A 25,647-nucleotide genomic window follows, 5' to 3' on the forward strand; every position below is an offset into this window, starting at 1 on the left:
CCTGCTGATGTCCTCTGTTCATTTTTCAAATGGATTATCTTTTTCTTCTTGATTTGCAGACGTTCTTTATATTTTCTTTGTTATTTTTGGTTATATGTGTTGTAAATATCTTTTTCCAATTTGTAACTTGTTTGTTTTTTTGTATTTATGGTGTGTTTGGGAGAATATAAATTTAATTTTAATATAGTCAAATTTATCAATTTTTTTCTTTATAGTTAGCACTTTTTGTTTCTACTTTAAGAAATTCTTCCTTTTCCCAATATCAAGAAAATATTCGCCTATATCCTATAAAGAATTGTACAATTTTACTTATGACACTTAAGTACTTGATTTGCTACAGTTAATATCTGTGTAGGGTATGAGGTAGCAGCAGTCTTTTTACATATGAATAGTAATTTTGTGCAGATTCATGTTTTAAATAGTTTCTCTTGTTTCCACTGATCTGGCTTGCTATAGCTGTTTTATATTACAGTCCCAAGTGTGGGTCTGTTTCTGGACTCTCTAGTATATACCAGTGTACACTGCTTTAAATACTGCAGGTTTATAATGAATCCTGATACCTGCCAGGGCAAGCCCCTGCCCTCCTGTCATTCGTTTTCAGAATTTTGGTCCTTTGTTGTTCCTTATATATTGTAGAATCAGCTTATCAAGATCATAAAAAGTCCACCGGGCTTTTTTTTTTTTTTGCGGTACGCAGGCCTCTCACTGTTGTGGCCTCTCCCGTTGCGGAGCACAGGCTCCGGACGCGCAGGCTCAGCGGCCATGGCTCACGGGCCCAGCCGCTCCGCGGCATGTGGGATCTTCCCGGACCGGGGCACGAACCCGCGTCCCCTGCATCGGCAGGGGGACCCTCAACCACTGCTCCACCAGGGAAGCCCCACCGAGCTTTTGATTGGAACTCAACTGAATGGAAAGATCACTTGTGGGAGAATTGCTATCTCTTGGATACTAAATCTTCCTATTCATGAATATGGCGTATCTTGTCATTTATTTAGTGCTTTTTAAACGTCTGCCAATTAAGTATTACAATTTTCCCTGTAGAAGTATTGTCTTTTTTTTGTTAGATTTAGTCCAAAGAATATAATTTTTGTGATGCTATTATAAGTGGTATCATCTTTTTAGTTACGTTTACTGGCTATTTTTGCTTATGAATAGAAATGCTATCGTTCTGTTGACCTTCTATCTGGCCCCCTGGTAAATTCTCCTTTTATTTCTAAAACTTTGTCAAGAGACTCCTTTAAATTTTCTTTATAGTCAGTCATAGCATCCATTTTGTTACATTTATACCTAATATGTGTTAAGTAATATTATTATAGATGGTATCTTATTTTGAATTAGTGTATTTTTGGCTGGTGCATAGAAATCTATTAGCTATTTAAGCTTAATCTTATATCATCCTCTCCATATTACAAATGAGAAAACTGAGCCCTAGGGAGTTTAGTGACTTGTCAAGGGTTATTATGCTAGTAAAAGTGATGAGCTTAGATTAGAACCCATTCCTTCTAACTATAAAACCCGTACCACCCCTTCCTTGTTTTCTTGCAGTACATAACAAATTGTGTATAGGAAACCACCACTAAGAAGCAAATCACACAGAATCCCACTTTTGCCTTTTGCCTCTCCCGACATCACATAACCCTCTTGCAGTTCATGATACTCTAATTAAGAACAGGCTCACCTGTTCCTATCTTTCCATATTCTGCTCCATTTATGACCAGGGTTTCAGATGGCTTTTCCAACTTTTCTGGATGTTCACAGCAAACTCACTAACTATGCATGTCTAGAAAAATCTTCCCCATGACATTAAGTACAAAACTTTTCTACAACCCTCAGAGAAAGTTAGTGTATAACTTAGCTAAGTCTTTAAAATATGCTATGCTTTCAGTGAGCTACGATAATTCTTTTGGAGTCTTTCCGCTCTAGTGAGTAAATTTACATTCAATCAATTTCTGAAAATACACGTTCAGTTGCCAATGGGCTTGCATTTTCAACTGCAGCTTATAATATGCAGTTGATGGGAAGGAACTGTTCCTGGAGTCCTATTTTGGTCTGTCAAACATTTTTCAAGCCTTGGTGATCTACTGATTAAATCTGTATACATACAGTTTATGAATTCGTGTGTCATAAGATTCAAAAGACGATAACCTATGGTAAGAATCACCCGTCAATTAAAAAACAAAATCAAAGGTGTTCTGAAACTATACTAGACCCATGAGAAGAATCAGGGTGGAACGCAGTTTCCCATAATTTAAGAAAAGACAATTTTAGGGGAAAATCTGTGCAAAAGCAATTGAAGCAATTAATCCCAGGCCAATGCTTTATCTTAATGCTACTATTCAGGACTAGATTTTACAGCCAGACTATTCAGCTCAGAAAAGGATTACTTAAAACTATATAGTGTTTTTTTTTTTTTTAAAAAGGCCAGGTTATTGGTGGAAATTTTAAGATTAGCAAAGGAAAAATTCAATACTAAGAATGATTACCATTCAGACAATTATTCTTATTTTCAGCGTATTTGTCAAAACTACTCATTATTATTTTTACATGGAGAGTTCACATCTGTTTACAACATACTTAAATGAAAAATAAAATTAATTATCCTCATTAACCTTAGCTCCAGAGGTAAAGTCAAGGACAGAGGATGAGTTTAATTTAGCCAGGATCACTTATCAAATTAAGGTCAGATTGGTGGAAAAAACAACAGAGTTCCTGAATCTACCCTTAGTCCCCGAACCACACTGCTTCTCTTGGGGCACTGGATGGAGGGTGAGTCAGTAATCCTGCCACAGGAGCATGCCAGCATTCTGTCCAGAGCTGGACCTGAGACAGATGCTGGTGAAAAGCAGGCTTTCTCTCAGAAAAGTGGGCCCTGAAATACCATTACTTATTAGTCACTGGCCAGGTAAGTTCTTCTAAAGAGCTCTTCTCCTAAAATTCCCATTTGAAATATTATCAATGGAGCTTAAAATATGGGGACTTGGGCTTTTTGACACTGGCACTATTTCCAGGGGACAATCACCCATCCCTACAAATAGGGATTTCATCAACGTTCTGCTCATTCACTTGTCTGCTTGGCAGACAGTGGGAGCAGCTGCAATAAAGAGTGTAACTATTCCTGATAGGCAAGGGGAGAAAAAGGTTCTTTTATGGCCATATGCCTGATGGCCCAAATATTCAGCCATGGCATCCCTTTCTAGTCTGCCTAGTCAGGGGGTGCAGTGGACAAAAAGACAAACAGAAGAACTTACAACGTAAGCAAGATGTGACCTAGTGATTATAGCTGTGCTTTTACTGGCAACGGTGATGCTCAGAGAGGCGCCAGCAGCCAGCCGAGGCCCCCGGGCCTCGGACAGTGACACCTCCACCCTCACATCCACTGTTGCTGCTGAGATGCCGTCTGTAACTGAGATCTCCATGCTGTCCTCCCAGGTAGAGGATCCATCGTGTAGATACTGCAGAACATTTTCCTTTACATCCTCATATGTGAAAGTGTCACCTTTCAAGAATAAAACAAATTGGAAAAAAACCAATTACTTCTGGGAATAAGGCTTTTCATTTCCATAACACCTTTGTTCTCAGGATTTCAAAGTACATATAGGGTCATAAACTCTGGGAGTTGTAAGCTAATTAGTCCAACCACCCACCCAATATAAGATTCCCTTTATACTACCCTTGCAAAAGGGTTATTTAGCCTGTCCTTCAACACAGCTCAAGGAGGAAGCCTCACTGTTTTACAAGGGACCTACTTCCACTGACGATAGCTGTAAAATTCTTTTAAGTTTTTAATCATGTTGAGCCAAAATCTGCCTCTAAGCTTCACTCATCACTCTTCGTTCTAGAGAATAAAGAACATGCTTCTGTTCTTTATGATAGCCCTTCTAGAATCTAATCTTGATACTGAAGATTTACTGAGAAAGTTAAGAAGGTAAATCACGCTAGACAAACCTGTAAGAGATCTTTGTTCTAACTGAGAACATAAGGTTTTTTTAAATTAAAAAACACTTAGAAATTGAAAAATATATTTAAAGTTAGAAACCTAAACTGTGTAAGTCTAGAGTACTAACTTGTGATAGATCTGACAGGTGTGGTGTGAAAAAAAATGTCAAGGTCAGAAATATTAAAAAAAAATAGGTTTAAACAAAATTTCAAATAAAAAATTTGTAAACAGCAGGATTCATTAGAATTCTAGAATCTCCAATATTCAACCTTAAAGTTTATCAAAATTGTTTGGTCATAGAACCCTTTTTATGAGAAATTCTACTTAGTGCCATGGGTCCTAATGATTCCACGAGCACAATTGAGGAACCGGTCTTCTTGGATGTTTTATTCAATTCTATTTCTTCATAGATTATTGACTGCCATAATTGATGTTATATAATGAAACAAAATAATTTATTTATTCTTTGTATTCATCTTCTAAGCCTTCTCTTTCAATATTGTGTTAATGTGATTTACTAGTGGTAATGTGCCTAAAAAAAGTAATAAAACTAATAATTTACAAACATCTTTAGAACTCGTATATTAATTACACAAATATAGGTTAAATATAATGGTAAAGAAACTGGGCTATGACTGTTACGCTCCTAACATAGTTCCCTTAGGATGCCAGAAATTTATCTTTTTTTTTTTAACATCTTTATTGGAGTATAATTGCTTTTACAATGGTGTGTTAGCTTCTGCTTTATAACGAAGTGAATCAGCTATACATATACATATATCCCATAACTTCTCCCTCTTGCATCTCCCTCCCTCCCACCCTCCTTATCCCACCCCTCTAGGTGGTCACAAAGCACTGAGCTGATTGATCTCCCTGTGCTATGTGGCTGCTTCCCACTAGCTATCTATTTTATATTTGGTAGTGTATACATGTCAGTGCTACTCTCTCACTTTGTCCCAGCTTAACTTTCCCCCTTCCCGTGTCCTAAAGTCCATTCTCTGTGTGTGCGTCTTTATTCCTGTCCTGTCATCAGAACCATTTTTTTTTAGATTCCATATATATGTGTTAGCATACGGTATTTGTTTTTCTCTTTCTGACTTACTTCACTCTGTATGACAGACTCTAGGTCCACCCACCTCACTACATATAACTCAATTTCGTTTCTTTTCATGGCTGAGTAATATTCCATTGTATCTTCTTTATCCATTCATCTGTTGATGGACACTTAGGTTGCTTCCATGTCCTGGCTATTATTGTAAACAGAGCTACAATGAACATTGTGGTACATGACTCTTTTTGAATGATGGTTTTCTCAGGGTATATGCCCAGTAGTGGGACTGCTGGGTCATATGGTAGTCCTATTTTTAGTTTTGTAAGGAACCTCCATTCTGTTCTCCGTAGTGGCTGTATCAATTTACATTCCCACCAACAGTGCAAGAGGGTTCCCTTTTCTCCACACACTCTCCAGCATTTATTGTTTGTAGTCTTTTTGATGATGGCCATTCTGACTGGTGTGAGGTGATACCTCATTGTAGTTTTTTTTTTTTTTTTTGCGGTATGCAGGCCTCTCACTGTTGTGCCCTCTCCCATTGTGGAGCAAAGGCTCCAGATGTGCAGGCTCAGCGGCCATGGCTCACTGTAGTTTTGATTTGCATTTCTCTAATGATTAATGATGTTGACCATCCTTTCATGTGTTTGCTGGCAGTCTGTATATCTTCTTTGGAGAAATGTCTGTTTAGGTTTTCTGCCCATTTTTGGATTGGGTTGTTTGTTTTTTTGATATTGAGCTGCATGAGCTGCTTGTAAATTTTGGAGATTAATCCTTTGTCACTTGCTTCATTTCCCAATATTTTCTCCCATTCTGAGGGTTGTCCTTTCACCTTGTTTATGGTTTCCTTTGCTGTGCAAAAGCTTTTAAGTCAGAAATCTATCTTAATGATACTTCTTTTGTTCAGTAAGTTTTTTAAAAACCTGCCTTTGTGACTCCTAAGTGCCTGTTTGTTGCTCTTACAAATTCAATGTACCTTCAAGGTCAAAGATTTGACATCCTCTCTCTGAAGAGATATGCAGAAGAACGCATTATTAGACGCCTATTAGGAATTATATAAAGGTTTTGAGAAAGTACAGATTGTCAGAATAAGTATACAGCATCCCAAGGTGACAACTTTGAAAGGGATAATATTCACTTCAATATATGAGAGCCGACTATTAAAAATTAGATTTAATTGTGTTCTTTGCACTATTCTGTACTTCCTAAACAGTCAGCATGTATTATTCTTTATAATCAGGGAAAGCGCAATAAGTATTATTTTGGAAAGCTGGGCACATTACCACCCTTTTTTAGTGGGTGAAGAAACATGTAGTTTACACTCTCAGAGTCACAGTGCTTAAAATATTGTGAAGATTCACATACCAAAATAAGGAAGACAAATTTATCTCCATGAACAGACCATGGGAAAGTGGCAGCTGACAATTCACGTAAGGTTGTTCTAAATGCATTTACTCCAGGTTTCAGAAATCAACAAATTTTACCTACAACTTGAGGAAATAGCTTCATAGTTTTGGGGTATGGGTAGTGGTACAGAGAAAGAAGTCCCAGATACTTCAGCCAATGGACTAAAGGTTTTTCCTTTCTACGTATCTCTTTATAGTTTATCCCACAATGTTGCTTTACTTCTTGTTTGTGACATAAAACCGACTGCAACGCGAGAACAATATTCTGTGATAACATATATGAGAAAAGACTCTAAAAAAGAACGAACATATGTATATGTATAACTGAATCACTTTGCTGTACACCTGAAACTAACACAACATTGCAAATCAGCTATACTACAATAATATTAAAATATTAAAAAAAAAAAAAAAAAGAAATCCAAGCAGGCCAGTGACAGAGTGAGCAGCTACCTGAGGCCATGGGCCCTGGGAACCCAGCCATGTACTTAAGGAGCACGCCATGCTGGGGAGGTTTCCGGAGCTCAAAGAGGAGTTCTTCAGGCACTGTCTCCGTGTCTCTTACTACCAACTGAAGTCCTGCAGTCAGGAGAATAGAGCATGGTGAGAAGATGTGTACATTAACAGCTGTATACTCTGGGTACAGTAAAGCCCCAGGCCAGGCTGGAAGCCATGTTGTGGGTAATCTGATGGTTAGAAGAAAGTGCTGTCTAATTTGAATCAACCACAAAAAAGAGTGAAAACTTGATAATACAGTCAGTTCCCAAATTACAAGCAGGTTCTTCCAAAAGTTAGCTTACGAGTAGGTAGTTCTGAATTCAGAATACCATTTTTCTTCCATACAAATGAGGGAATGGTAGCCCATGAAAAGGTCAGTCCTGACTGACCGGGTAGGTTTTCTTCCAGAAAATACTCTAAGAAATTGTGTTTGCTTTTCATCATTTCTTCCCTTCTCCTTTCTCTGAATCTACAGAAGAGCCCAGTTATTTTAACAATGGCTGCTCTGGCCATCACTGACATGAGAAGGAATGGGGCAAAAGGGACCGTCATCTTTGTATCTGTGGCTTGTTTATAGGTTGGATGATAAGTAATTTTAGGCCAATACCCATATGTAGGAACTGGATAAGGATGTGTAGAGCACAGCTTACAAAAATCACAATACCCACTATTCGCTCTTAAGATGTTCTTGGTAAAAGAATAAACTTCTAAAAAGGAAGTATACTAATAGGTAAATAAAATCACATATAAAACACTTGGGCCAACTCTAACTCATCACAGCTTCTGAAGGTTATGGTGACTTGTCACTCCTACTGTTACTCTTTACTTTCTAAAGAGAAAACAAGAGCAGTCATTGAAACCACTTCCCTCTCTTCTCTTCTCTGCTCTGTGTTACTTTATATTTTAGTGATGGCAACAAAACAAACTCCTAGAGACTGGAAAATAAATTCTGTGTTGTATTCCATCAGAGCATTGGCTTCTGAAGGGTTTATTTCCTTCTCTCCATGCTGCTTCCATATGCATGGAAATGGGCAGAGGGATGGCTATGGATAGATGCCTGCAACTTCTGGAAGAGAAGGTCACTACTTTTTGGTAACCATGAAGAGATTTATACAGGGACTGTTACTGAAATATGGTTCCATTTCCAGGCCACGTTTCTTTCAGGTTCCCAGTTCTTACCTATAGAAGTGCTGCCTCCTGGGCTGACTTTAAGCAGTGGAGCTGTAACCTGGAACACTGGCGGGTGCCGATCAATGCGAAGTAAGTGAACGATGAGGGCCATCTCTGGACTTGTGTGGCCTCCATCCGAAACTAGAAAGAGTACACACACACACACACACACACAATCAGTTTGTAGTCTGATCACCTGTAGGCTAGTTCTATAAATATGTAGCCAGAAGCTTTTTCAGATTACCTTAACACTTTGAAGAGATGCTTATAAATAGAAAATGTAAGCAAGCAAGACACTGTGAGCTATTCTACAAAGCTCTTTCTACTGAATAACAAAAAAGCTAAAACCATAACAACAAAGTCATTCTAAGAAGCAACTTTCACAGCAAGGTGATATTGACAAATATTAGTGGAAGGGAAAGTAATACAAAATATGCACTCTTAGGTGATGCTGGTAGAAGCTTTTATTTATGGAATATTTTAGATTCAATTCATTCTTCCAATGTTCCAGAGAAATAGTTTTTTCGGGATATCTCTGTTAGAAATGATGTCTGTCTCATTATAAAATACTTATTTAAAAGGATAGAAAATGTCCACACAGAGAATTCTAATGTCATTTGTTTGGAAGTAAGCAGACCCATTTTTACCTGGTCATTATGCACGATGCAATAAATGGAAGAGCACCTTTGTGAATAAAACATTGACCTTAAGATTTTATTCCCCTGGATTACCTGACATCCAAGTGAGCATTGATCACTGGAGAGAAACGAAAGCAGATTTGCCAGACCCTTGATTCTTATTTCCACTTTCCTATATCTTAACACGCCTTCCCTTCTCTAAAAGCCAGGTTTGGAGGAACACCTGCACCACCCACTCATTGATGTATTTATCTGCAGTGTCTATTGAGAAAACTGTACTGTTGATATTTTAAACGTGTGGTATGCTTATACATGGGTTGGTTACAAGAAACAGGTTTCCTTCACTACTTTCTCGTGGACTTAGTTAACAAGTCAGTAGGAATCTGACCTCTACTTCAGCCAAGTGAGCCATCACTTAGTGACTCCTGGTAATGATTCCAACAGGTTTTAGATTTGTCTTTTCCTTGAGAACACATCTAAAAGATATGGTTGAATTTTATAAGATACATTCCATGTCCTAGAGAAGTCCAGAAATAGCCCTACTGAAGGAGAGAAGATAGTATCCCTGTGAGAATGAAGGTTTTTATGGCTCTGGTCATTCGGTCAAATGTCAAAGTTATTGTATCTGCTTCTTTGTGCTCAATCTTTTGTGCTCTCTGGATAGTCAGAGGTAGGGACCAATGATTCTTAACTTTTGGGAGTCTGAAGACAAAAGTACAAACTTTTCCATAATTTCAGTGGATTCAGGATTCTCTGAAGTCCCTGGAATCTAAGTTAAGAAGTCCCTTTATTAAATAAAAATAAATGATTGCAAAATACAATTCTACCTTTTTAATGTTTTACATTGATTTTATTTTTAAGTGGGGGTGGGCACCTCAGGGAGTCTTCACCATCCTTACCTTACAGAAGAGGAAAGGAAAGGCCCTAAAACTTAAACAGCTTTGGTCATATCGCACAGCTGTCGGTGTGACCAAAGTATATCCTTGTCTCTATAAGTAAAGTGAGGAAAGCTGTTTCCTCGTACATGTAACATAACAACAAAATATACCATGAGGGTGAAGTTCTTTGCAAGCAAACATAGGAACTTATAATCAAAATTTAGTAATTACATGTCTAGCCCTCTCTTTAAGCAACATTTTTGATTTTTCTGAGAAATAGTCACACTGCCTCTTTGGTCAGATGCCTCCTGCAGGCACCATTCACCCTGTGTGTTTTCCTCGCTCTGCATGGTTCTGTAGAGCATCTGTGCTTGTCTTGAGCAGTCAGGTCAGGAATATCAGTTTGCTGCCTCAGCTTAGCTGATTAGCCAAATGAGCGGCTCTCCCTCATTCCATGGGTTAATGTCAGGGCTTGGGTTTCTTGCTGCCTTAGTTCATTATGTGTCCAAGTTAAATTTTTCTCTCACAAAACTCTGCTAAAAGAGATGGCTTCTTTCCTACCGGATTCCAAAAGTTCATTTCTTTTAAAAAAAAGGAACCTCTTATACCTTTCACAACAGTCAACTCAAAATGGATCATGGAACTAAATGTAAGCCGCAAAACTACAAACTCTTAGATGATAACATAGTAAAAAACCTAGATGACCTTGGGTATGGTGATACCTTTTTAGATATGACACCAAAGACACGATTGATGAAAAAAATAATTGATAAGCTGGATTTCATTAAATTTAAAAACTTCTGCTCTGTGAAAGAAAATGTCAAGAGAATGAGAGGACAAGCCACAGTCTGGGAAAAAATATTTGCAAAAGACACATCCGATAAAGGACTCTTATCCAAAATGTACAAGGAACTTTTAAAACTCAACAATAAGAAACAACCCAATTAGAAAACAGACTGAAAACCTCAACAAATACGTCACCAAAGAAGAAACAAATGGCAAATAAGCATATGAAAATATGCCCAACATAATATGTCAGAAAATAATTGCAAATTAAAACAACAATAAGATCCTACTGTGCACCAATTATAATGGGCAAAATTTGGAACACTGACAACACCAAATGCTTGTAAGGATGTAGAGGAAAAGGAGCTCTCATATATTGCTAGTGGGAATGCAAAATGGTTCAGCCACTTTGGAAGACAGTTTGGCTGGTTCTTATAAAACTAGACATACTCTCACTACACATACAATTCAGCAATTGCACTCCTTGGTATTTACCCAGAGGAGTTAAAAACTTAGGTCTACACAAAAAACCTGCACACAGATGTTTATAGCAGCTTTATTCATAATTGTCAAAACTTGGAAGCAGCCCAAGATGTCCTTTAGTAAGTGAATGGATAAACTATGGTACAGCTGGACCATGGAATATTATTCAACACTAAAATTAAATGAGCTACCAAGCTATGAAAAGAAGGAGGAATCTTAAATGCATATTACTAAGTGAAAGAAGCCAATCTGAAAAGGATACATATTGTATGAGTACAACTATATGATATTCTGAAAAGAGTAAAACTATGGAAGACAATAAAAGTAGTGGTTGCCAAAGGTGGGGGGAGGTGAATAGGCAGAGCACAGAATATTTTTAGGGCAGTGAAAATATTCTGTATGATATTATAATGATGGAAATGCCATATGGCAAAAATGCCGTATCTTGGTCTCAACCCATAGTATGCACAACACAAAGAGTGAACTCTAGAGCAAACTGGACTTTGGGTGATTATGATGTGTAAATGTAGGTTTATCCTTGGTAAAAAGTGTACCATTCTAGTGAGTGATGTTGATAATTGGAGAGGCTATGCTATGCATGCGTTGGGGCAGGGGGTATGGGGAAAATGTCTGTACCTTCCTCTCACTTTAAAAAAAAAATTTTATTTATTTATTTTGGCTGACGGGGTCATAGTTGTGGCATGGGGGACCTTTAGTTGCGGCATGCAGGAATCTTTTAGTTGCAGCATGTGGACTTCTTAGCTGTGGCATGCATATGGGATCTAGTTCCCCAACCAGGGATCGAACCCATGCCCCCTGCATTGGTAGCATGGAGTCCCACCCACTGGACCACCAGGGAAGTCCCCTTCCTCTCAATTTTGTTGTAAACCTAAAACTGCTCTAAAAAATTAAGTCCAAAATATATATATATATTTTTAAATCACTCAACAGTAAAAAAAAGAACCTCAGGCAGAAACAAGGTAAATTAATTTAAGGTCGGCCCAAGGTCCATTTCCTTTACTCTGTAAAATAGGTTCATGGATCATTTAACTTAAAGTCCCGGAGAAGGTTAATAGTTAACCCCTTCACCTATTCAAGCTTTCAGGTAAGTATTGAGGCTTGGAAACCAAACTGGCACACTACCATGATACTTGTTTTGCATGACCATAACACATACAGACAGACTAAATTAAATATCTCATACTCAGAGTCAGAAACTTGTATTAAAATCCTGGTTCTACTGCTTACCAGGTACGGAAACATGAGCAGATTACTACTCTAATGACCCTTAGTTTCCTCAGCTTTCAAATGCTAAAATAAAACCTGTCTTTACAATATTGTTATTAGGATTAAATAAGCCAACTTATACTGTAAATAGTTTTGTAAAATGTAAACTGCTATAATCTGTTGTATCTCATTACCGATGTATGAACTATCTGTAAGCCTGTCACTAGAAATGAGCTGATACTAGGTTCTTTTCAACAATGACAGAACACTAGAAAAAGAAATAAAAGGCAGCCAAATCAGAAAGAAAGAAAGAAAACTGTCACTATTTGCAGATAACATGATATTATATATAGAAAACCCTAAGGAGTCTACCAAAAACCAAGAGAACAAATGAATTCAGTACAGTTGCAGAATGTGAAATCAATACATAAAAATCCGCTGCATTTCTATACACTAATAACAAACCAGTAGAAAGAGAAATTAAGAAAATAATCCCATTTACAATTGCACCAAAAAGAATAAAATACCTAGGGATAAATTTAACCAAGGAGGTGAAGACCTGTACCATGAAAACTATATGACATTGATGAAAGAAACTGAAGACACAAATAAATGGAAAGATATTCCACACTCATGGATTAGAAGAATTAATATTGTCAAAACGACCATAATACCCAAAGCAATCTCCAAATTCAATGCAATCTCTATCAAAATTCCAATGGCATTTTCCACAAAAATTAGACAAAAAATCCCAAAATTTGTATGGAACTACAAAAAAACCCCAAATAGCCAAGCAGTCTTGAGAAAGAAGAACAAAGCTGGAGGCATCATGAGCCCTGATTTCAAACTGTACTCCAAAGTTACAGTAATCAAAACAGTATGGTATTGACATAAAAACAGATATGTAGATCAAAGGAACAGAATAGAGAGCCAATAGATATCAGGTCAATTAATTTATGAAAAAGAACAAAGACTATAAAATGGGGAAAGGACAGTCTCTTCAAGACACGGTGTTAAGAAAACTGGACAGCCATATGCAACAGAAGGAAACTGAACCACTAGCTTACACCATACACAAAAATTAACTCAAAATGGATTAAAGACTTGAACATGGGCTTCCCTGGTGGTGCAGTGGTTGAGAGTCCGCCTGCTGATGCAGGGGACACGGGTTTGTGCCGCGGTCTGGGAAGATCCCACATGCCATGGAGCGGCTGGGCCCGTGAGCTACGGCCACTGAGCCTGCACATCCGGAGCCTGTGCTCCGCAACGGGACAGGCCACAACAGTGAGAGGCCCGCGTATCGCAAAAAAAAAAAAAAGACTTGAACATAAGACCTGAAACTATAAAACTCCTAGATGAAAACATAGGCAGTAAGCTCCTTGACACCAGCCTTGGCTTTTTGAATTTGACAACAAAAGCAAAAATAAACAAGTGGGACTAAATCCCACTTGCACAGCAAAGGAAGAAGCTTCTGCACAGCAAAGGAAACCATCAACAAAATGAAAAGGCAACCTACAGAATGGGAGAAAATATTTGTAAATCACGTATCTGATGAGGGGTTAATATCCAAAAAAAAAAAAAAAATATATATATATATATATATACACACACACACACATATATGAAGATACAACTTAATAGCATAAAAACCCACAATCTGATTTTAAAAATGGACAGAAAATCTGAAACAACATTTTTCACAAAAGATACACAGATGGCCAACGAGTTCATGACAAGTTTCTCACTCACTAATCATCAGGGAAACGCAAATCAAAACCACAATGAGATATCACCTCACACCTCTTAGAATGGCTATCATCAAAAAGACAAAAGATAACAAGTGTTATGAGGGCATGGGGAAAAGGGAAGCTTTTTATACTGTTGCTGGGAATGCAAATTGGTGCGGCCACTACAGAAAATAGTATTAAGTCTCCTAAAAAAATTAAAACTAGAACTGCCACATGATGTGGTAATCCAACTTCTGGGTGTGTATCCAAAGGAAATAAAATCAGTATCTTGAAGAGATACACGCACTCCCATGTTTATTGCAGCACTATTCACAACAGTCAAGATGTGGAAACAACCTAAGTGTCCACTGGTGGATGAATGGATGAATAAAACATGGGAATATAATGTACAGAATGGTGACTATAGTTAATAATACTGTATTCCATATTGGAAAATTGCTAAGAGAGTGGATTTTTAAAGTTCTGATCACAAGAAAAAAATTTGTAACTATACATGGTGACAGATGTTAACTAGACTTATTGTGGTGATCATTTTGCAATATATACAAATATCAACTTATTATGTTGTACAACTGAAAATAATGCAATGTTATGTGTCAATTATACCACAATAAAAAAAATAAAAAACCAATGACACAACCCTAAAATTTACTATTAATTCAAGTGTGACTTTTTAACCCTCAAAGAAGAAAAGAATATCTGAGTTTGAGGGAGATGACTTTATCCCTACTAAGATTTATCCCTACATGAAATATAATAGGACATATGGATGGTTGACTCTAATGGAATAGTCAATCTGAACTAAACAGCTGTTTAAGGATTTATGGTCATCCGTCCTCACTCTAGACCTAAGTAAGAAAGTTTGTCTCTATTTTGCATCAGCATAGATGCCAGGTCGATTCTGCTTTTGCTTACTGGCACTCAGCTTCTATTGTACTTGAACTAAAACTAGGATGCTGAGGTCTATACACAGCTATCACAACTCACTGTCTGGGTCATAACACTTCCAACAGAAGGCTGTTTCATCTACATTGAAAATTTGTTGTTTAGTGTAGCCACCACCATTAATGATCTTAGCTAAATCATCTGGATAACTTGCTGCAGCTTCTGCACCAGCACTTACTGCTTCACCTTGCACTTTTATGTTAAGAAGATGGCTTCTTTTCTTAAACCGCATGAACCAACCTCTGCTAGCTTCAAACTTTTCTTCTGCAGCTTCCTCATTTCTCTCAGCTTTCACAGAATTGAAGAGAGTTAGGGCCTTGCTTTGGCTTAGGCTTTGGCTTAAGGGAATATTGTGGCTGGTTTGATCTTCTATCCAGACCACTAAAACTTTCTTCCTATCAGCAATAAGGCTGTTTTACTTTCTTATCATTTGTGTGTACACTGGAGTAGCACTTTTAATTTCCTTCAAGAACTTTTCCTTTGCATTCACAGCTTGGCTGTTTGGCACAAGAGACCTAGCTTTTGGCCCATTCTGGCTTTTGACATGCCTCCCTCACTACGCTTAATCATTCCTAGTTTTTGATTTAAAGTGAGAGGTGTGTGACTTTTCCTTCACTTGAAAACTTAGAGGTCATTGTAGGGTTATTAATTGGTTTAATTTCAATATTGTTGTGTCTCAGGGAATATGGAGGCCTGAGGAGAGGGAAAGAAACAGAGGAATGGCCAGTTGGTGGAACAGTCAGAACACACACAACTTTTATTAGGCTTACTGTCTTATACGGGTGTAGTTCCTGGTGCCCCAAAGCAATTACAATATTAACATCAAAGATCACTGCTCACAGATCACTACAACAAATATATTAATAATGAAAAAGTTTGAAATATTGCAAAAATTACCAAAATGTGACACAGAGACAGGAAGTAAGCAAATGCTTCTGGAAAAATGGCACCGATAGACTTCTTTACACAGCGTTGCCACAAACCTTCAACTTGTAAAAAATGCAGCATCTATGAGGCACAACAAAGTAAGTGCAATAAAATGAGGTAAGCCTGTATGTGCCTCTGTTTTGGGAGCTTTACACATATGTAATTATTATTTATTATCCTCATTGATGGATAAGGCATTCAGGTACAGAGACGTTAAGAAACTATTCCACAGTAGGCTGAACCTCAGGCAGACTGGATCCAAAGCCTAAGATCTTAATCATTATTACCTTTTTTTAATAGATATTAGGACAAGTTGAAACTGGGCTTAAAGAACACTAATCTTGGGCTTCCCTGGTGGCGCAGTGGTTGAGAGTCCGCCTGCCTATGCAGGGGATATGGGTTCGTGCCCTGGTCCGGGAAGATCCCACATGATGCGGAGTGGCTGGGCCCGTGAGCCATGGCCACTGAGCCTGCGCGTCCGGAGCCTACGCTCCGCAACGGGAGAGTCCACAACAGTGAGAGGCCCGCGTACCGCAAAAAAAAAAAAAAAAAAAAAAAAAAAGAACACTAATCTTTGGTATCCTTGGTGGATTACAATTATTTTTTCTATGAATACAAAGTTAAGCTATTACTATTTTAACTAGCCATGTGATTATTTTAGAAGAAACTTATGTAACTTTTAAGTTGTTCTTAGAAAACAGCTAAAAGTAATGATGAAGACAGCAGAAAGAAGGAAAAATTCCATCTTCTAATAAAATTGAGATTAAAATTTTCACCTGTGAAGTGGAATTTCACTGAGTCTGGGAGACCTGAAAGAACAGAAGACATAAAATCAGTATACTAAACATTTTGGGGCCAGAAATAGATGGGAAAGGTACAAACTATAGGGCAGAGGTTAGAAAAGTAAAGGACATTTTAACCTAAATTATTATGACTTAAGGAAAGATCACCAGGTTGTTTGCTAATGTTATGTTGACTTTAATGGTGCCAACGCTAATTTTAAGTAACAGAAAGAACCACAGAGTGGAATAATTTTATATCACATCAGTTAGAGTGATTCATAATACATTTATTCAGATCCCATTTTACCAGTACATAACATCCTACAAATTGGTGAATGTGGGTGATGTCGTATATCACTGACAAGGCTTTCTGGTGGGTCAATTCCATTGTAGAATATAGTGATGCCTGGGACACTGATTTACACACTATAACAGTGTAAGAGATTTATCTCATGGCATTTATCCTGTAGATTATACAGGATAGGAGTCTGCTCTCTCTAAAAAGGCTCTAGGAACACAGGCGAGCATAGTGGATTCGGAAATAACCTCAACCAGGGCTGACATGTTTTCTTTCCCTCTAAGCCCAGGATAACCTGAGTTTCTTGTAAAGTAGGTCTTGTAAAGTTGGGGTTAGAGGACCATGAACATTTTCACTGGCTATGAGTTATCCAGTTAGTAAACACTGGGGATACTCTTAGAGAAGAGGTCTATCTCAGCGCTTAGGGATTTTCAATCTAATTGAGGAGTTCATTATTTTCTAGACAATTGCATCTATAATGGCATATTAAATAATGGCAAATATTACTTTAAATGTTTGCCATACTTGAAAACATAACTAAAATTATTCAACCCGTGTTCAACTCACCATAAGGAATCACCAACTGTTCTGTATGATTAAAGCTACTATATAAAAATAATACTCTATATTAATCGTGTTATGTGACACACACATCTTAAAGATCATAAAGAAACAGACTTCAAGATTTTTAGAATCATTCCAAAGCACAGAAATATTTAGGGGTAGGGACTTAAAACTCAGCAGCTTTGAATACTGGGCCAAGGGGAGACTAATGGGTGGCAAGGATTAAGGCTATCTTGGCTTAGTGGAAGGGCACACACTTGCTTGAATTAGAAATGTAGTTATTTTTTGCTCAATCTTCTCTTCTTTAAAAAAAGGTGTCTTCGTCAAATCCTGGTTTTAATCCCAGAGGTCGCCTACATGGGACCTTCCATGAAGTATGGCAGGATCCTTCTCACTAGATTCCCCTCATCCATATGCCCATCTGTCCTGGCTTCGTCCTCAAATCACTCCCATCACCGCAGTCAAAGAGATCCTTATGAAAAGGCATCCTCCTATATCTTAAAACCTCCACCAGGTTCTTATTGTTCTTGGGATAAGGCTCCAAATCCCTGCAGTCTCACAGTGGCCTTAAGGTCTGCGCTCCATCTCTCCCACCAGGCCCATCCCCACTCTGTTCAACCCTCCACATTCCAGACACAATGACTTTTTTCAGTGCCTAGAACATCACATTCTCTCCCTCCCAGGGCCTCTGCACAGGGGCATGTGCCCTTCCTTCAGGAATGTTCTCCCAATGATCCCGACACACACACTTAGCCTAGTTAGCTTCTACCCACCCCTCTTCTGTCAATATCTCCCTGGGGGCAGCCTCCAGTGGACCCTCAGTCTAGGTCAGTCTTGCTACATCCAATTCCACCACTGAACATTCTTCTTTTTAGAGCTCTTATCTCAGCCTGCAATTAAACATTCATTACTGGGATTATTGATCAAATTCTGTCTCTATACCTAGGATCCCCAAACTCGCCAAGACCAGGATTCCTGCCTCTTTTTGCTCACCACTAGATCTCCAAGGCCCATTCGGGCCTTGCCATACAGGAGGCGCAAAATAAGGCTTTATTAAAAGTATGCCCTGAAGAACCACAAAGAGTGGTTGTAGAATATAGTGCCTTGGGTGCCTCAAAATAGAGAAAAAAAGCATTACCAGCAAAGGAGAAGGCCATGATCTCCTGGAGGTGGGGGGCTGCAGTGGGGGGACGGTATATGATGTTGCCCTGGTTAATGTCTTCCTGGGTGAAATACCGGATGGGAGAGTGAGGCTGGTCCCTGTGTTCGATGATGCCTAGGAGGAAGAGAGATGGCATGAGCAATCAACAGTAATTCTGACGGCTGACTGAATGATCAGAGCCATAAAGCTGCCTTTCCCACTGGTGGAAGTCTTTTATCCTTCAGGAACCATTGCTCTCAGGTTGTTCTTGGTATACTATTCTTCAGTTATTCAAGAAAAGGGCAAATCTGAAACCCAGGTACTCTTGACTAGGCCTCATTGACCATAAACAATAGTGAGATGCAAACTACTGCCCCCTAATGCAGCTTAGACCTGGGAATTCTGAAGTCATAGACACTGTACCATAATTATGAGATTCTCTCAATTGAGTTTAAGTTCAAAGGTCAAGATCGCTACAAAAATGGCACAGGCCGGTCTCCCGGTGAGGCTGTTAAGATTTTTTTCAATCTACCCTCTTTCCTTCAGAAACTCCTTAGTCCCTATGATGACCTTTGGCAATAGTAACATGGATCTTGATTGTTCTAAGATCTAGATTTGCAATGATCACTAAGTTATAAATGCTTTAGGGCTGCAGATTTGCCTGTCATTTCTAAATTCTGCAGGTACAGAACTGATGCTATGATCATCTTTCATGTCCTACTTACTCTTTAAAAGGAGGACACTAATTCAGCTTCTGAGGGACTGACAGACCTACAGCCATTCAGGTTGCTGGTCTGAAAGAACATCTCCACCCTAGCAACGTAGGGAGGACAACTCTAGCTATGGCTTAGCAGATGAAAAAAGAAGACAGAGGACTCTTAGTCTTTTAATTTCTTTGGACTTTATCAAAAGGGAAGTGAAATTTAATTTCTCCTTGGGAGAAATTGATAATGTGAAAGGCTCACAGCTAAGGCAGTGGTTGGTCTTGGGAGAGCAGCCTCAGAGACAGGAGAAGTGTCTTCGTAGAAGCTGATCTCCTCACTGTAAGGCACACACACATCTCTCTGGGCACAGGCTTGGTAGCTGAGCCCACAGTTAAGGGATCTGAAGGCTGGGGACTGATGGCCAGGGCCCACCTCTCCTCTAATTGTAGTTCCACATTTCCATGCTCCTGTACGAGAGCACGGAACTGTGTGCTGACACATGTTTGTCACGATGGGAATTCCAGAGTTGTGAAGCATTTGACGTGACAGATGCTAAATGGTCTTCTGGGTCAGTATCTCCTTAAGGAGAACACTTGCACATTCTCACAATTACAAAGTTTCCTTCCCCTTCATTGGGGTGACCGGTAATACTACTGTAAATGTATTTGGTTTTTTGAAGCTCACAGGGTATTAATATGTAGGAGCACTATGCAAACTTCCAGAAGTCATAAACAGCATTTATTACCTTGGTTAAAAAAAAGGAGGAGGAGGGGCTTCCCTGGTGGCGCAGTGGTTGAGAGTCCGCCTGCCGATGCAGGGGACGCGGGTTCGTGCCCCGGTCCGGGAAGATCCCACATGCCGCGGAGCGGCCGGGCCCGTGAGCCGTGGCCGCTGAGCCTGAGCGTCCGGAGCCTGTGCTCCGCAACGGGAGAGGCCACAGCAGTGAGAGGCCCGCATACCGCAAAAAAAAAAAAAAGAGGAAGAGAGCCTTATCCATGCGGGGGAGAAACTGAGTATGTGTGGCTCAGCCCCCACTGGGCTCTCTGGCAGAGCTCCTTGTCCTTAGCACATGCTCATTCTGGTCCACTCGCCTATCAGAACCTCACCAGGGCAGGCCCTGTCCCTACAGACAGTGCGTGGGTCTGTCCAGTTCTGCCTGTGCGTGGGAGGGGAACTCATCCAGTGATGAAGTTATGTGCACACTACGTTCTCCAGTACAGCTCTGTCAGTACCAAAGCTGACACATTCATCTCCATCTGTCTGGCCACAGGGTCTCCCTCTCAACTGGTTCTCAACTCAGAGGACAGGAACAGAGGTGATGAATAATTGTCACTCCTTAAATCCTCAACAAGTAGAAACAGACAGAATTCCAGAGCTTTTAAGGCTGGTCAACAAGGAGAAGACAATAGCACCACTCAAAACATCATTTACTGCACGACTTACCTTGACTTGGATGCAAAGGTAGAGTGATATTATATATTATCTTTCCACTTGGTCTCTCAGAGTTTACAAAGGAGAGAGAATGAGGCTGAATCACAGTCAGGCCGTCCTCCCGAGCCTACACAAAGTTTAAGAGAGAAGAAGAGAAAATAGTGTGACGAAAACAAAAGCCAGAGGCAAAAACAAACCTCACTAAAAAAAAAAAATCAACTTACTCTGTTAGTCACATTTAGCAAAATTTTCTCTGAGAGTTCAAAAGAAGGATCTGGTCTCCTTGCAGATTCGTCCTGGCTGACCCTTCTCTCCCCTGCCCTTGGCCCCCTGGGTTTATGTGGGTGCATGCTGTGGTTGTCCCAATATGATCACTTCTCCCTAGTTGGAACTCACAGTGGTACATGTTTGGAAATGAGCCATCACAGCTGGCTATTCTACTATTCACAGCTGGATCCCTACAGCTCTGCCCCTCTCATTTAACGGGCTAAGATTATATCTGGTGAGAATTTCTCCCAACCCCCCAGCTTACTAGTGGGAACTGTGATGCATTCTTTTCTTTTTTTAACTTTGATGGTTTCAAATGGCTAAAGGTGAACTCACCTCAAGTGCCAAAGAGGCTCACCATTTGAATTCAGAGATTTAAGAATTATGTGTTTATTACAGCTTATAACAATAGTCAGTATTTCTCTTCATCTCCATTGTACTATTCAAAAGAACTAGATACTGCTTTTTGCTTCTAGCTTTCAGGACCCAATGAACTAGTCAAGTGAAATTAACCTGAAGGCCAATGTGTGTGCAGCTTTCACAATCCATTCACCTGTGTGTGTTCACAACCCATTAACGGTGGAAGACATTGAAAAAAAAGGAGAGATTCAGAATTCCATGACCAGACCTAACAGAGATTTGGGGACAGCAGCAAAAACACAGAGTGGGGAGGAGAAAATGGAAAAGGAGTGTGAGCACGGGCCCTTTGCCTGGGTCACACATGCCGATAATAAGACAGAACAAAAATATCCGCTCATCGCAGACTCTTCCGAACTGACCCTTGAAGAGTTAGTTTGACATGCTCTCCTGCTCTTTCAAGCTCTGCTACTTTCAGAAGGAATTTCCCATTTAGGGAAGGATTGAGTAGGGCTCAGTAATTCTCATGGAGGAGGCCGTGGTGTTCTTCCTTTTACCAATGAAAAGATTGAACATTGCAGTTGCTTCGTAATTGTCCCCAAGGCATACTCGTCCTGGGAGAGGCAGCATTTGCGGGTTAGGACAACCCCCTATTTCAGGTCATTGCTCAGGTCTGGAATGTAATGAGCAAGGAAAATCAGAATTGCAAATAGCAGCTGGTCTCTCACCCTAAAATAAAACGGGTTAGGACAACAAAAGAAAAATATATGCCCTATGTAGGGTGTTTACAGCCCATGCATGCGTGCATACATCTATAAATGTGTACATGTGTGGGCACAGATACACGGACAAAAAGTGCAGGGGGAGTACATTGTTCAGTACCGTTTGCCACCTTTTAGTCTCAAAACCATCAGGATATCTGAAAATTCTCAAAGTATTATAGGATATTTTTGAAAATTTAGATGTCCCTAAAACAATAAAGTGGTAAGAAAAAAGAATTATCATGGACCTAGGACGACAGAAAAGGGAAATGTGTTCTAGCCTAGAAAACAGATGTTTTATTACAGAACTTGTTGACACTATTTCTTTACTAACAGAAAGAGACACTAAGCAGAAAAGGCGAGGACTTGATTCTCTGAAGAAAGCAATATTGAGGTTGAGCTATATCAAAGAATAATCAGTTTTAATATTGGCTATTTGAAATGTTCAATATTTATCAATCAAACGGTTAAGAAATGAGAGACTAAAGTTAATGGAAATCATTATAGAAGATACTTTTTTTTAAATTAAACTATCTGTCAACAAAGGAAGATTATAGAATAATGGTTTCCGTAATACCCATATCACCTCTGAATACATCCAGAATCCAACCACTTCTCCCCATGACATTGCTACCATCCTGCTGGGAGCCACATTCTTTCACCTGGGCGGCCTCTCAGCTGCTCTCTTGCCCTCCCCCAACAGTCTATTTCAGCACAGCAGCCAGCATGACGCCTTTAAAAAGGACATTGGACCTCTACTCAACATCCTGCAATAGCTCTCCATGTTACTCAGAATCAAAAGTCCCTACAATGGCCTGTGAGGCGGCCATGATCCCGATACTGCTCCACCCCCATCCGCCCACTTAGCACATCTGTGAATTCATGCAGATTCCTCTGGCTTCCACTTACTTTGATCCAGCCATACTGCCTACCTTGCTGTTCCTTGAACATCTAGGCATGCTCCTACCTTGATACCTCTAAATGAATGGTTCCCTGGGCCTGGAATGCTCTTTCCACAGGTATCTGTACAACTATCTCTCTTACCTTCTGCGAGTCTTTCTTTAAATGCCATTGTCTTAAGGTAACCCACCCTGACCACCTTACCTAAAATTACAACCTAGGTCTCCCCTGCTACACTTCCAATCTTCTTTGCCCTGATCTACTTTTTGCTTTATCATAATACTTCTCACTAACATGCTATATGTGAGTTGCTTATTTATTTTGTTTATAACTTATTGTCTATTCCCCTCCCCCAAGAGAATGTAAACTCCATGAGAACATGAATTTTTGTTTGTTCATGGACACCAAGCACCGAGCACACGGCACATGGAAGTGCTCGATAAAAATTTGTTGAACGAATGAAAAAATATTATTATGAAAAAAGTTAAGCTAGTAATAAAAATACTTTAAAAAACAACTTCATCGATAATTTTTTAAGAATATTTTCTCATCGTATTTCAATGTCATCTAAAGAATTAGAGAGGCAAACATTTGAACACTTAAGATATAGCAAAGTGTGCATGACTAACATCTTTAAACTTCCAGGTCAGAATTTATAAATGACATTATCATTTCACCCTCCATTAAAAAAAAAAAAGAATTTCCCATGTTGACTGTCATTCTACCAAAGCAGCAAAGCCCACGGAGGACCTGAGAAATCACACACCCATGAATGATGAGATGAGATAAGTAAAATGAAGGTCCTACCGTCTTCTCACATGGTTTAGTTAGGACAACAAAATTCATTCATATATTCATGTATTCAACACATTTAATTAATTCATATACCCAGGTACTAAATTTTTAGTAAGAACCTACTATGTGCAAGGTACCAGGCAAAAACCTGTAGAAGGTACAAGATGAATCAGATATAGACCTTTTCCTCAAGGAATTCCACTTTTCAGTGGGGGAAACTCATAAATAGCTCTAAGGTAGAAAATCCTAAGTAGTGTGAAAGGCTCAGATAAAGCACAACAGTAATTCCAAGGATAACAAAACATTTCCAGAGACTGCAGATAATAATTATACTCGTATTTGAAATGTCTCAAGAGAAAACACAGACACAGACACCCATAGGCATAAAACAAATACAGCAGGCCCAGGCTTGGGTCCATATCACAAAAAGATCAGCTGTTCTAACTGGATCCCTGCTAGCCTCAATAAGAATAGTTTTAAGAGAACTCTTGCTACAGCAATCACTCTGGAAGCAAATGAAACCAGGAAAGAAAGGCCTTTTCCTCAAGTGGTGACCTTGGGCAACCCAACCCTGAGGGCCGCAGTCACTTAGAAAAGGAAATAATCAATCTTCTTTCACATTAAGAGATAATAGAATTTATCTCCCCTTTAAGAGAGGACTTGGAAACGTGATATTCAAAGTGTGTGTGTGTGTACCCATATACTTAATTTGTTTGAATTCGAAGGTCATACAAGAAGATATTATTAGCCATGTGAAAGTAGGCCTGAAAATATTCACTTAGTCAACAAATATTTACTAAGCAACTATTTTATATAAGGCATTGTGCTAGATGCTGAGGAAGATACCAAGGTTAATAAATCAAAGATTTTGCCCTTAAGGATCTTCTAAGTCAAATAGTGGATGATTACTTGGAGAACCGGGAGTTGATATGAATCTGTTAACTTACTTGAAGCATCTGACACTATCTATGCTGCGGCACGCACGTCTTCAGATCCCCTTGCCCAAATTTGATATATATTCTAAATGTACACATCTCACACATGTTTATATATATATGATATATGTGTATACATATCTTATATATATATATATATATATATATATATATATATATATACGCATGCATATAATTCTGATGAGCACTACAGACCAAACCATAAGATCCCATTTAAAGGATCTTAGATGTGATGAATAACAGAATTACAGAAATGTCACAGAACAAATTTTCATTTAGGCAGGTATTTGATTAGATTGCTTCTCATTCTGTGCAATCTTCCTGGGGAATCTCAGTGATTTCTGAGGATTTCACCACTACCGGCCATTAAGGATTCTCAAAGGTTTATCACTCACCTTGAATAGCTACTGACCTTCTTCCACCTGCCCTTAATAGGCACGCATGCCCTTTACAAGCACATCCCAGACTGAATGCATCATGCCTTCCACCCCTCCCCCTCCCCCTCAAGTCCTCATACATTCCCCATCTCAATGAATGGCATCTCTGTATGCTCAGAAAATGGGGTGCTTTGCCCTCTTCCATATCTAATTGAGCACTGTCTCTAAATATCTCTAATCTCCTCCTAACTTTTTTTTTTTTAACCACCTTAACCACTTTTAAGTGTACAGTACAGTAGTGTTAACTAGATGCACATTGTGGTACAACAGATTTCCAGATTTTTTTTCCTCTTGCAAAACTGAAACGCTACTGAATAACAATTCCTCTTTTCTCTCTACACACCCCACCCATTCCCCACAGGGGCAACCACTGTTCTACTTTCTGTTTGTAAGAGTTTGACTAGCTCATATAAGTGGAATCCTGCATTATCTGTCTTTTTGTGACTGGCTTATTTCATTTAGGACAATATCCTTAAGGTTCATTCATACAGTAGCATGTGACAGGATTTCCTTTTTTTAAAGGTTGGATAATATTCAGTGGTTGTATATACCACATTTTCTTT

At 39.1% G+C, this 25,647-nt stretch overlaps 1 protein-coding gene across 1 annotated transcript in view; it reads right to left on the reverse strand.

Annotated features, from left to right (window-relative positions):
* FRAS1 (Fraser extracellular matrix complex subunit 1) overlaps nt 1-25,647 on the reverse strand; it is a 452,432-nt gene that overhangs the window by 100,094 nt on the left and 326,691 nt on the right. The window contains exons 33-38 of the mRNA XM_007455407.1: nt 20,624-20,738; nt 18,474-18,611; nt 16,468-16,500; nt 8,069-8,200; nt 6,845-6,970; nt 3,249-3,496 (exon numbers count right to left, since the gene is read on the reverse strand). Of these exons, the coding sequence (XP_007455469.1) occupies nt 3,249-3,496; nt 6,845-6,970; nt 8,069-8,200; nt 16,468-16,500; nt 18,474-18,611; nt 20,624-20,738 (792 nt within the window). The remainder of the gene's footprint in view (nt 1-3,248; nt 3,497-6,844; nt 6,971-8,068; nt 8,201-16,467; nt 16,501-18,473; nt 18,612-20,623; nt 20,739-25,647) is intronic.

Source organism: Lipotes vexillifer, unplaced genomic scaffold (assembly GCF_000442215.2).
Source record: "Lipotes vexillifer unplaced genomic scaffold, Lipotes_vexillifer_v1.1 scaffold749, whole genome shotgun sequence".
Lineage (NCBI taxonomy): Eukaryota > Metazoa > Chordata > Mammalia > Artiodactyla > Lipotidae > Lipotes > Lipotes vexillifer.